Source organism: Mustela putorius, unplaced genomic scaffold, assembly GCF_011764305.1.
Source record: "Mustela putorius furo isolate JIRA1106 unplaced genomic scaffold, ASM1176430v1.1 tig00003853_pilon_pilon_pilon, whole genome shotgun sequence".
In the NCBI taxonomy this organism is placed as follows: domain Eukaryota; kingdom Metazoa; phylum Chordata; class Mammalia; order Carnivora; family Mustelidae; genus Mustela; species Mustela putorius.
Window position 1 is genome coordinate 8,078,432 of NW_025422005.1, and position 13,177 is coordinate 8,091,608.

General features: G+C 49.6%; 1 protein-coding gene across 1 annotated transcript in view; it reads left to right on the forward strand.

The window, feature by feature from the left end:
• DISP3 (dispatched RND transporter family member 3) overlaps positions 1-13,177 on the forward strand; it is a 48,444-nt gene that overhangs the window by 24,929 nt on the left and 10,338 nt on the right. Inside the window, exons 4-12 of the mRNA XM_004741498.3 lie at positions 4,362-4,498; positions 5,390-5,524; positions 5,812-5,972; positions 7,230-7,369; positions 8,334-8,482; positions 8,687-8,848; positions 9,716-9,877; positions 11,925-12,038; positions 12,857-12,993. Of these exons, the coding sequence (XP_004741555.1) occupies positions 4,362-4,498; positions 5,390-5,524; positions 5,812-5,972; positions 7,230-7,369; positions 8,334-8,482; positions 8,687-8,848; positions 9,716-9,877; positions 11,925-12,038; positions 12,857-12,993 (1,297 nt within the window). The remainder of the gene's footprint in view (positions 1-4,361; positions 4,499-5,389; positions 5,525-5,811; positions 5,973-7,229; positions 7,370-8,333; positions 8,483-8,686; positions 8,849-9,715; positions 9,878-11,924; positions 12,039-12,856; positions 12,994-13,177) is intronic.

The window sequence follows — 13,177 nt, forward strand, 5'->3', positions numbered from 1 at the left end:
TTTAATATTTGTTTCTCAAAACTACAAAAACAAAAACAAAGCTCCATGTCACCTTTTCAGAGGTTTCTGCTTAGACTTTTAGCCTAATACTTCCTGCAGCTCCAGTACTCAGTACAAATACTGAGAAAGAAACTGACATTTTACTCCGCTGGTCTAAAGGTTTCTGCCCAAAACTCTGCTAATTCATCTGACTCCCAGACTTAATTTTTAGCCTTCAGCCTGTGTTCAGAATCAGCAGATGCCTCCAGGATGAAAACAGCCACAGAAGGACAATTTACCTTTCCTAAGTTCTCTTTCCAGAATCTTTCTAGAGTTCCTTTCCTCATTATTCTCATATACTCTCTACTGTCCTCAGATTATTTTTTTATTTTATCTGACTTTTTGTAGTTCTTGGCAAGAATATTTTTTTTCCATGAGCTATTCCTTTATACCTGAGAGTAAAAATTTGGGCCTGTGTCTTTTTATAGCCAGCAACTAAGATAGGACCTAGAACTTCAAAGGCACTCTATAAATGCTATACAAATGAATGAATTAATTAATTAATAACTAAGGAGTTGCTTGATCTTTCAGTGTTCTACTCTAATGAAAGATCCATTAACCTATTTAGTTCAACAAAGTAGGTAATCCAAGGATCTTTTCTACTTGGCTTTTAAATGTTCCATTTGGTTTTTTAAACAGCTTTATTGAGATATAATTGACATACAACCCAGCTGCATATGCTTAAAAATTACAGCTTGATTAGTTTTGGTACATGAATACACCATAAAACCTTTACCATAATCAAGATGGTGAACATATCCACCTCCCCCAAAAGTTTCCTCTGTACCCTGGCTAATGACTCCATCCTCCCCCTTCTTGTCTGTCCACCCCTATCTCAGGCACCACTTTCCATTTTCTATTACTGTATACTGGTTTTCATTTTCTAGAATTTTATATTCTTGGAATGATACAGTATGCACTCATTTAGTTGACCTCTTTCATCCTAATTATTTTAAGTTATATCCATGTTGTTATAGGTATCAATAGTTTGTTATTTTTAGATGCTGAGCAGTAACCAGTGTGTGGAGATGCCACATATTTCTATACAGGTATCTAATTGTTCCAACATTGTCTATTGAAAATATCATCCCTTTAACAAAGATTGCTTTTGCACCTAGGACAAAAATCTATTATCCTTATATATGTGGGTTTATTTATGGTCTCAATGTTCTATTTCATCAATCTATTTCTTTATTTCATATTTTAAAAATACACACACACACAGGGATATTTCAACTTTAAAAAAATTCATTTAAGAAATATACATAGGGATAGTAATGTTTTCTATTTTTTCTTGGATGAGCTTTGGTAGTTTTGAGTCTTTCATGAAGTTTGTCCATTTCATTTAAATTGTCAAATTTGTTGGTATAAAGTGGCTCATAATATTCCCTTATTATCTTTTAAATATCTATAGGAACTAGAGATATCACCTCTTTCATGTGTATCTTCTCTCTTTTTTCATGATTAGTCTGGCTAGAGGTTTATTGATTTTACTATTCTTTTCAAAAAACTAGCTTTAGGGTTCTTTGATTTTTTTTCTATTGGTTTTGTTGTTTTTCATTAACTTTTCTGATCTTCATTATTTCCTTTCCTCTGTCTACTTTACATGTAATTTTCTCTTGTTATACTTTTTCAAGTAGAAGCTGAGGTCATTAATTTGAAACCTTTCTTCTTTTCCAATATAGGCATTTATTGCTATAAAATTCCTTTTCAATATAGTTTTAGCACATCCCATGAATTTTCATATGTTGTGTTTTTATTTTCATTCAATTCAAATAGTTTTTTTAAAAAGATTTTATTTATTTGAGTCAGAGAGAAAAAACACAAGCAGGGGGGTGGGGCAGAGGGAGAGGAAAAACTAGAAGCAGATTCCCCACTGAGCAGGGAGCCTGATGTGGTCTTGATCCCAGGACTCTGGGATCATAACCTGAGTCCAAAGGCACTTAACCTACTGAGCTATATAGGTGCACCTCAAAATATTTTCTATTTTCCTTTCTGATCTCTCTCTCTCTTTTTTTTTTTTTTTTTTGACACATGGGTTACTTAAAAGTATGTTATTTAGTTTCCAAATATTTGGTGATTTTCCAGATATTTTGTAGTTGATTTTTAATTTAATTCTTTTGTGGTCAGAGAACATACTTTGTATGACTTTGGTCCTTTTAAATTTATTGGGTCTTGTTTTATGGTCCAGCTTGTGATCTGTCTTGTTAAATATTCCCTTGTGCCCTTAAGAAGAACACATATTTTGCTATTGTTGGGTGGGGTATTTAATAAATATCAATTAGGTCAAATTGGTTGATTGTGTTATCTGGATGAATTGAACCCTTTATCATTTTGAAATTGTCTTCTTTATCCCTAGTAATATTCTTTGCTCTAAAATTTACTTTATTTGTTATTAACATAACTATTTCCACTTTCTTTTGACTTAACATGGCATATCTTTTTCTATCCTTTTGATTTTAACCTGTTTGTGTCTACATTTAAAGTGGGTTTCAGAGGAGCATGCAACTCTTAATCTCAGGGTCATGAGCTAGAGACCCACGTTGGGTGTAGAGATTACTTAAATTAAAAAAATCTTCAAAAAATCATAAAATGCATTTCTTGTAGCAGCTAGGTCTTAATTTTTTAAAGTTAGTGTGACTGTATCTGCCTTTTAATTGGGGCATTTAGACCTTATAGTTAATGCAGTTGTTAATATGGTAAGACTTACATCTCTCTTATTTTATTCTACTTAGCATATATTCTTTGTTTCCCTTTTCCTCTCTTTTGCCTTCTTTTGGACTAATTCATTATTTTTTATTATTGCATTTTATTTCCTTTGTTAGCCTTTTAGCTATAACTTTTTATTTATTTTGGTGCTTGCATCAGTGCATAGAGTATGCAACCTTAGATTATCACAGCATACCTTCAGATGATGTTATACATATTGTATATTGTGTGAGAGCCTTACAGTGGTATACTACCATTTCTTTCCTCCTGGCCTTTATGTTATTTTTGTCATGTGTTTTATTTTCATGTATGTTATAAATACCACACTACATTATTATTTTTGCTTAAATGATCAATTATCTTATAAAGAGACTTAAACAAGTAATAGGAAAGTTTTACATATTTGTTCATGCCTTGCTATTTCCAGTTCTTTTCATTCCTTTGTGTAGATCCATGTTTCCATCTGTTATCCTTCCCTTTGTACCTGAAGGACTTCTTTTGACATCTCTTGTAGTCCAGATGTCCTGGACTTTTGTGTATTTGGAAAAAGTCTTCATTTTGCCTTTGCTTTTGAAATATAGTTTTGCTGGGTATAAAATTCTGGGTCAGCTGTTTTCCTGGTAGGTAAAAGGTACTGTTCCATTGTCCTCTCATGTGCATGGTTTCTGATGAGAAGTCATCCTTAGTTTTGTTCTTCTGTATGTAATGGGTCTTTCTCCTCAGGTTGCTTTTAAGACTTTCTTTTGATTACTGGTTTTGAGCAATTTGATTATGATGGGCATTGTTGTCATTTCATGGTTTGGGGGTTTTTTTGTGGTTTTCTTTCTTTCTTTCTTTCTTTCTTTTTTTTTTTGTACTTGGAGTTAGTTGCTTGAGCTTATTGAATCAGCAGGCTTATAGTTTCCATCAAGTTTGGGGAAGTTTCACCCTCCTTTGGGTGGATGAGATATATAACCCATTATGCTGCAGGGAGCCCAGCAGCTCTCAAGGTGATAAGTGAAGATAAGCACAGGATCCATTTTGATTCTTATCTCTCAGGTATCATCATCCTGTGTTGTCTCGTGTCCAGAATCTTGTTTTATATATTTTCTTTCTTTTTTGTTGTTGTTGTTAATTTTAGGGGGAGGGTAAATCTAGATTTCATCTTATCACTCCATCGTGGCCAAAGGCAGATGTCCCTCCTGTTTGTATTTTAAAACTCAATGTGATCAGCTGGTTATTTTTTTGTTATTATTAAGAATAGCTTGTATTCTCCACACATGGAATAGCTGTGTGGAAGCTGGTTTGAATTTAGGGTTTTGCAGTGAATATTGAGGATTGGGAGATGACAAAGGATTCGACAGTGATTGACTATTGTCTGTGTCAAGCAGGGTCTCAACATTGGCCATACATTTGAATCACCTGGGATTAAACACTGATGACTCCACCCCACCCCAGATATTCGGGTTTAATTTGTCTAGTGTCCAGCCTGGACATCAGGATTTTTGGAAGTCCCCAGGTGATTCAACATAGAGCCAAAGTAAAGAGCCACTACAGAGATGGATAGCTCCTGTTCCTCCAAATGTCAACAGCCATCTGCAACCCACTTCTGTGTTTCCTCTCCACCCCTCCAGCAAAGTCCAGGTTCTATACGGGGGGACGGACCTCTTTGATTATGAGGTGCGCAGGACCTTCAACAATGACATGCTCCTGGCCTTCATCAGCAGCAGCTGCATCGCAGCCCTCGTCTACATTCTCACCTCCTGCTCTGGTAGGCCTCCTCAGAAGGCCCAGCAAGAGCCAGCTCCCCTCCCCCTTCCCCGTGTGCTCCTGTCCCACCAAAGCCTGCCTTCTCCAGAATGCCACGTCTTGAATCCACTGTGTCAGAGCTGGTGGAGCGGGGTGCTCAGAGATCACCTTCCAACCCCAGGCAGGTGGACTGTAGTCCAGATTCAGCTCGGGCCATACCTGAGGGCCCCTGCTCCCAGGACCCTGCATGCTTAACCTTGTACCCTTTGACCATTGTTTCCTTGCTAAAAATTTTGTTTTGGGGGTCTGGAATATCGGGCCCTCCTTGATGGATTATTCCATTGCATGTTTTATAGTCTCAGGTCAGCTGCCCTTTTGTCCCTTAGTTCACCTTAACACTACCTTCCCACATATCCTGGCTGCTTCTTACTATGTATACAGTAGGTACTCTCTATTGCCCAAGCAAATGGCAGGTTCATCATACCTTCACAAATGGAAAAGATATCCTTTCATTCACATAACAAATACAAATTCAGCACTGACTATGTGTCGGGTGCCCTGAGGCACCAGAGATCCAGTAATGAACATCACAGACACATTTACTAGCCCCATGGAACCTCTAGTCTGTTGGGGTGACAGATGTGAAATATATAATAATTCCCTACCAGCAACTGAGGTCAGTTCTAGGAAGGTGAGGGCCTGTGAACCACCCACTCAGATGGCTCCCTCTGCCACTCTGGCCTCCTGCCTGGACCCTTCTCTCTGGGCATGAGAACTGTTCAGGGCATACCCGGGCAGTGGAGGGTACTCTGTGGGGACACAGGGTATGAGGCAGGACCCAGTTGTGTGCCCAAAGGGTGTGTGGTCTGTTTGACCCTCCCACTCTAACCCATGTACCTCTCGCCCTGCCCAGTGTTCCTGTCTTTTTTCGGGATTGCCAGCATTGGCCTCAGCTGCCTGGTGGCACTCTTCCTGTACCATGTGGTCTTCGGCATCCAGTACCTGGGCATCCTCAATGGGGTGGCTGCCTTCGTGATAGTGGGCATCGGTGAGTTGCCTCTGTGGCATGGCAGGAAGGGTGGAAAGGAGGTGAAGATTTGGAATAAGGGCCCTCATCCTGGGGAAGCGTGGAGGGTGGGACTTGGATTCTGGGGCGGGGGGGGTTGCCGAGTCAGATGGGCCTTTCCAAACTCCAGGCTGAGAAGTAGGACTGTCTGGGAGCCTGACCTCTTGGGGGGCCACTCAGGGTTGGTGCAGGCCCAGCGTGGGTCTGATTCTGGAGAAAGCAACGTGATCCTGAGCCTGCCCCTGCTGGCCTGGGGCAACCACCCATAGGTGTGGACGACGTCTTTGTGTTCGTCAACACCTACCGCCAGGCCAGCCACCTGGAGGACCCACAGCTGCGGATGATCCACACCATCCAGACGGCCGGCAAGGCCACGTTCTTCACCTCCCTGACCACGGCTGCTGCCTACGCAGCTAATGTTTTTTCCCAGGTGAGAGATGGCCTTTGTCCCGGGCTCAGCCTCCCCCTTATGCCCATAGACCCTGGGCTTGCTCCTCCCACTCACCCCTTCTCTTGCAGCCACACAGCCTTGGCCTCAAGGCTCCTGCCATGTCCCTAGACTCCGTTCCTGCTCCTGGATGATTGCCAGAAATTAACAAATGGAGAAATTACAAAAATACAAATAGTATTTATTATTAATGCTCATTAATAGTAATCCAACCTCTGCCCTGAAGGGTATGTGACAATTTGCAAAGCTCCTCCACATTTAGTTTTTAAGACATATGAGAAAGGTACAATTACATCCCTTTTTTCCTAATACTGAAACTGAGGCCCAGAGAGGTAACGTGATTTCCCCAAGGTCACACAGCTGGTCAGTGGTGAGCCTGACCAAGTCCACAGACCCCCAGTCCAGAGCTCTTCCCACCCAGCAGCTTTACCCTACATTGTCATCCTTCTCATCAATGTCCCTCTCATTGGCCCCATGCTCCTTCAGGCCCCTGAGTTGGGCTCAGGAGAAGGATCTGAGTTACTGAATTTGGGCCAGGTCCTTGGTGCTGACAGAACCCGAAAAGCAGTGAGCCCACCCGAGCCTTCAAAACATTTAAGGACCTAGGCCAAGTATCCCATTTAGAAACCACTAGATGCTTTGGGAGTATCCAGGTTTCGCTAGAGAACTGTGTCCCGAAAACAGGCAGAGCTGGGTTCTAGGTTCCTTTTGTGACTGGCTGTGTGACCTTAGGACCTCCAGGCCTCACTCACCTCCTCTGTGGATTATTCAGGGACTGAAACAGGCTGGTTGTCCAAGTTTTTCACAAGCAGCAAAGGCTTGCACGCTGCTGGTTAGTTTCCCTCTGACTGCCACATCCCTGTGTGTGTCCCTGGGACACCCCATTGCTCCGCAGCCCCGGGAGCACCTGTGAGCACTCTCTCCCTTTTCCTCACTCACTTGTGGCCTGCTCTAACAGGCTGTCTTCCTCTGAGCCCCAGTCACTCAGGTAACATCCGTTAGCGAGCGCTTACTCCGTGCCAGATGTCACTGTGGGCAGCGAGGCGCAGTGTGGACCTGAGCTTCCCCCAGTCCCTTGCCTTCTGAGGTCCTCCTGGCAGCCTCGGCCTCCTCATTTCCCCTCGCCCTGCATTCTGGGAGTGGTCTGGGGTCCAGAGAGCCTTTGGCTGCAGGGATGCTGGCTCCCTGGATGCCGGACCCGAGCAGCCTCACAGCCCACCTGTACCTCTCCATTGCCAGATCCCAGCCGTCCATGACTTTGGCCTGTTCATGTCTCTCATCGTGTCCTGCTGCTGGTTGGCTGTGCTGTTCACCATGCCGGCTGCCCTGGGCATCTGGAGCCTTTACATGGCACCGTTAGAGAGCGCCTGCCAAACCAGGTGAGTGGCCATAGAGCTGGAGGGACTGTGCTCTCTTCCCACTGAATGTCCATAACAGGTCCTCCAGGAACTCCTGCAACTCCCCCCTTCTACAAGCTTTCTGATCCTTTATGGAGCACCTTCTGTGTGCCCAGTTCTCTGCTGGGCACTCCTGCAGGCACGAGGAGGGAGAAGAGGATCCTGCCAGGTAGTTACCATTTGGGAACACTCCTCCATGCCAGGAAGTGGGCCAAGTGCTTTTATATAAGACCCTATTCCCCCCAGGACCCTTGGAGCTAGGTTCCCTTGTTTCTCCCTGTTTACCGATGAGAAAGCAAGGGCTGGGGGAGGGTGGGCGACATTCTCAAGGTCGCCCATTCAGTAGGCAGCAGAGGCAAGATTTCAACCCAGTGGTCTGAATGGCCCCCACGCCAGCCTCCATGTTAAATGCTTCTCGCATTCTCGCCTTGGTGGAGTAAAATTTAGACATAGTGCGCTGACTATGTCTATCTAAAATTTAGACATAGTGGGATAGGTCAGCCCCCAGTTGCTGCCAGAAGGTGCAGGGCTGGGGTCTTGCAGGCTGAGTGATCTGGGAAGGTAAGAGAGGACAAGAGGGAGGGCAGGAGGCCCCAGGGAGCCGGGCCCGGGTGGCTGGCTTGGGTACTAGGGAGGACAGGCGCTCTGGGATTGGGGCAGGCCGCACCAGGGCAGGGGACCCTCTCCCTGGATCATGGCTGCCGTCACCCTTTGTCTCCCTAGAGGAAGTGTGGTGGCACCGGAGGTCTGGGTGAAGGGGGCGGGAGAGGGACCCAGAAAGAGATCAGGCAATGGGCTCCTGGGAGTCCGTGCTGAATGTCTCCCAGGAGACGTCCACAGCAGCATGTTGGGGCTCAGGATGGTAGCTGGGGCCTTGCCCACCTGCCCTGCACACCTGGGGTCCTCGGGGCTCAACCCGTTCCCCCCCCCCACACTGTCTCTGCAGCTGCCACCAGAAGTGTGGCCGCAAGAGCTCCCTGCACTTTCCTGGGGACGTTTTCGCCGCCCCGCAGCGGGCTGGGGACAGCCCTGCCCAGGGCCCCATGCCCTACCTGGACGATGACATTCCCTTGCTGAATGTTGAAGAGGAGCCAGGTGAGTGTGGCCTCAACCTGCCCTGCTGACCCCGGCGGGAGCTGAGCCTGCCTCTGTCAGGGAGGTCACTTTTGCCAAGACAGTGTGAGGACAGGCTGGTGCTCACGGTTTCGGGCATCCTCATCAAGCATTTAGGCTTCCCTAGAGAGGATGGGGACCAGGGTGGCCTTTGACCTCTGAGGGGCTGCTGCTCTGTCCTGGCAGTGTCATTGGAGCTAGGAGATGTGGCCCTGGTGTCTGTGCCCCCCGAGAGCCTCCAGCCAGCCCCCGACCAGGGCAGCCGTGGCCAGCTTATTGCCCAGCTACAGGAGCTGCTGCACCACTGGGCGCTGTGGTCCGCTGTGAAGAGCCGCTGGGTGATCGTGGGTAAGTGGGGTCTCTGCCTCCTTCCCCTCAGACAGGCAGCTTTTCCCCAGTGCCTAAGGTATGGGGGACAGACTCCCCCAAAAGACGCATTGGCGGTGGGAGTCCAGCACCCCTCCTGCAAATGATCCTGGGTTGGCGTCTCGCATCTCCCCTTCCCGTGTGGAATGGAGCTGGTCCCCCATCATTGTTGCTGATGGAGCACCCGCTGTGTGCCAGTCATCACACCGGGCTGTGGAGCAGATTCTTGGGCTCTGGAGTCAGACCAGCTTGGCCAGGTTGGAATCCTAATTCTACCATATACTGGCTGGGTAACCTGGAGTATGTCAGTCAGTCTGAGCCTCAGTTTCCTCACCTGTTCCTGAGGATAAGAATAGTATCTATCTACTAGGGCAGACGGAGGGCAAACCACGGTGCAAGGAAAGAACTCGGCCCAGGGTGTGGCACGCAGTAAGTGCCCAATAAAGGCTCAGTGCTGTTATTATTCTAATCACGAGGTGCCTCGTTAGCGCAGTAGGTAGCGCGTCAGTCTCATATTATCCTAATCACGGGCTGTATTTAGGGCTGTGTATAATTAAGCAGACGTGTGGGCTCTTTAGAAACTGTTAGGTACTCTCTTGCCCAAGAGTGCAACCTTGCAGCTTCTCGTCTGCCTCCCCAAGTGACACAGATAACATCCAGCCCCGAACCCCAGAGGACCAGTCCCTGACCAGCTTCCCCCACAAGCTGCCGTGCCACACCTCTGCTAGCTTCCTGGGGACACTGCCCCCCCCACACTGCTCCCCCATAAAGGGAGCAGCTCTTCCCCAGGGCTGTGAAGGACCCTCCCTAGCCTCCCGGGCCCACCTAGCGTGCCTCCTCTCCTGGCAGGGCTCTTCATCTCTGTCCTCATCCTGTCCCTGGTCTTCGTCAGCCGGCTCCGCCCCGCCAGCCGGGCCCCCCTGCTCTTCCGGCCCGACACCAACATCCAGGTGCTACTGGACCTCAAGTACAACCTGAGTGCCGAGGGCATATCCTGTATCACCTGCTCAGGTGAGAGTTCAGTGGGGTTTTCCCCCCCGCTCCCTGCTCTCTTTGGAGTTCAGGTCTCAAAGACTGTCAGCCTGTGAGATGCAAGGTCCAGGCTCCTATCACTGTGCGACCTCAGCAAATCATTTCACGTCTGAGCCTCAGTGTTTCCCCATTTCTTGAAACAGGTATTTACCAAGTGCTGGGGAAACTGTCGTGGGCCAGACAGGCTTCCTGAGCTCTGGGAGTCCATTTGCCTGCTAGGGGCCAGCATTGGAATAGTAGGTAGCTGTGATGGAGGGAGAACGGGGAGCCTGGGGAGCTCAGCATCACAGAGGGCTTCCTGGAGGAGGCAGTGTCTAAGCCGAGGCTCAAAGAAAGGGAAAGACTTAGCCAGGCTGAGAGAGAAGAGAAGAGGTCTTGGCAGAGGGAAGCACCAGCGATGGGCAAGGCCGAGGCCAAATGTGAGAGAGTCAGTCACAGGAGCTAAGGCAAGGCAGGTGGGCTGGGCCAGGGACTGGAGGGCTGGCGTCTGCATTTGATTCTAACAGTCAGGCAAGCTCCTGGAGGATTTTAGGCAGAGAAGAGCCATGATTCAGTGTCCTGGGCACCGTGTGGATGTGGATGGGAGGGTGAGGGTGGCAGCTGGCCGGGAGACCAGGCAGGAGGCTGGTGCCCTCGTCTGACCCCGAGACAGCGGGCCTGGGGCCAGCATGCTCACGGTGGCCGTGGAGTCAAGAGGTTTGGAGGAGGTGAAATCCATAGAAACAGTGATGAGGTGTGGGCGTCAGGAATGAGCAAGGAGGTGAGTTGAAGATGTCGCCTTGCTTTAGAGGTCGTCTGATCCAGGCCCTCATCTCACAGGGGGGAGCCGGAGGTTGGGGTTGGGGCCAGGGGAGTCTGGCGCAAGGTCATACAGCTTTGCCAGGTCCGTCAGAATCAAATGAGAGGATGCGGGGCTTGTCGTTCCAGCTCCTAGGAGAAGATGCACCGACTGCTGTAATTGCCTTCATTTAATTAGGGCGGTGTTCGCATTAACCTGGCCTTCCCCTCGGTAATGGCATTAGCCAAATGCGCGCTAATCGACTGCAGCTCAGAGAGGTGCCTGAAGAGCGCCTCCGTAATTGGAGCCAGCCCCGGCCGCATCCCCGACTCTTCTCCTGCCCGTGCGTACGCATCGGACTTCGTGACCACTGCTGCTTGGAGGCCACCTGCTGTCCCCCGGGGCTCAGAGTCAAAAAGCCAGTCCCTGTTTCCTAGCTAGGTGAAACCCACAATGGTGCTGAAGCTCCTAAAATTGTCCAGAGAAGGGCCAGGACGCTGGCCCAAGTCCAGCCCTCAGCCTCTTGGCCCTCTTGGCTCCCTGAACCGCCCTTTGGGAGGCCTGTTGGGTTTGTGGCAGAAAGGGCTTTCAGGGCCACCAAGACAGGATCCAAATGAGGCTCTTCCTGTCACTTCCTCCGCAGGTCACAGAACCTCCCCGAACCTCTCTGCTTTCTCCTCTGTCATATGGGGTTAATGATAGTGACCTCCGAGAATTACTGTGAAGATTGCATCTTTGAGGGTGTAAAATTCTTCTTATGAAACAACAACAAAGGAAACCAGAAAATTCATCCCCAGTTGTTGAGGCCAAACAGGACAATCTCCTGTCATCTCAGCTGGTGGATGGCATTCCATTTCTACCTGTTCCTGCTTGTGGAGCATTTATCAGCTAAATGCGTGAGAGGCAGTGTCCTGTTTGGTCCTGCCGCCCACCCTCTGGAGGTTCAGCATCACCCATTTGACAGAAGAGGGGCGTGAGGCGCGGTGAGGGTGAGGAGGGAAAGTGTCAGTGTCTTTCTCCAGATGGAGCAGACAGGTGCCTTCCTTTTGCCTTAAGATTCCTGCAAATTCAATATTTGGCATTTTTTGTTCAGTTCTATCCAGTTTCTTTCAGACCCCTGTCGCCCGTCCCCCGAGCCGGGGGCCCTGAGGCCCATGTCCCTAGGGTGGCCAGCTCTCTCAGTCTCTGCCTTCCCCTGCCGGGCTCAGCCAGGGAGGCCCAGCTGTCCCTAACGAGCTGCGGGGGTAGGTCTGTTCCAGGAGAAGCCCCACAGCCTGCAGAACAACATCCGGACGTCTCTGGAGAAGAAGAAGCGGGGCTCGGGGGTTTCCTGGGCCGGCCGGCCTGAGGCCACCCCACAGGGTTAGTGGGGAGTGTGGTCTGGCTGGTGAGGGAGGGGGGTGGCTTTGGGAGATCCTGCCTTAGTACTAGGGTGTTCCTGATGAGAACAAGGGTCTGTGCTTTGGGGACACTGAGGTGGGGTTGGGTTGGGAGGTGAACTCGGGCCCTCGCCCACTATCCTACTAGCTCTCCTCAGTCGGAACAGTGGTATCCCCTCCTGACACCACCCCAGCCAGGCCTTTGGCTTCCCATGGACCTGCTGCGTGTGCCAGATCCTTCCTCAGTGTCTGGGGATGGGCAGGAGTGTCCTGAGCCCCAAAGAGTGACTTACCCTGCCCAGATCCCCATCAGAGCTGGGACACTGGGACCCGTGTGGGAATTAGCTCCCCCATGGGGCACTTCTGTGTGTCCTTGTCACCCCATGGCTGTCTTCACCCATCTGCGCTGCCTGCCATTGTCATTCGCAGCTCTGGCCCTGCCCTTCACCCCCGCCCCCATCACAGGCAGCAGGGCAGCTACCCTAGCCCAGACGGCACATCTTCCCACGACTTGTAACGTCGTTGCCAGTGTGGCCACCTACTGTGCCGCCCCATCCCGGTGACCACGACCACCTCCCACTTCCTCCGTGCCCGCCACCCCATCCCCACGTCCACCACCAGCATCCCCCATCATGACCATGGGTTCGGTCCAGTGGAGAGGAACAGAGCCCACATTTAGAAAGGAGCCCAAGTCAGGGCTTAGCTCCTCGGGCCACAGAACAGAGAGTGGGCTGCTCCAAGTCCAGGGAAGCCAGGCAAGGTGACTGTCTGCCCCTTCTCCACCCTTCATTTGTCTCCCAGACTCCCCAGGCACCGTGTATGTCTCCAAGGTGAAGAGTAAAGGCCACCCGGCTGTGTACAGGTTCTCCCTCAACGCCAGCCTACCAGCCCCTTGGCAGATCGTGTCCCCTGGGGACGGGGAGGTGCCTTCCTTCCAGGTAAGCCTGGGCTGCCGTGACGTGGACTGCCAGTATGGGGAAGGGGCCCTCAGAACCACACTGGTGGACCCTGGCCACATCGGGAGGGCGAGGCAGGGTCTGTGAGGCAGACGAGGACCCTCTCCCAGCCAGGTCTGTGGTACCTACAGAGTAGTGACGGCACGGGCTTCTAGGTCAGGCAGAC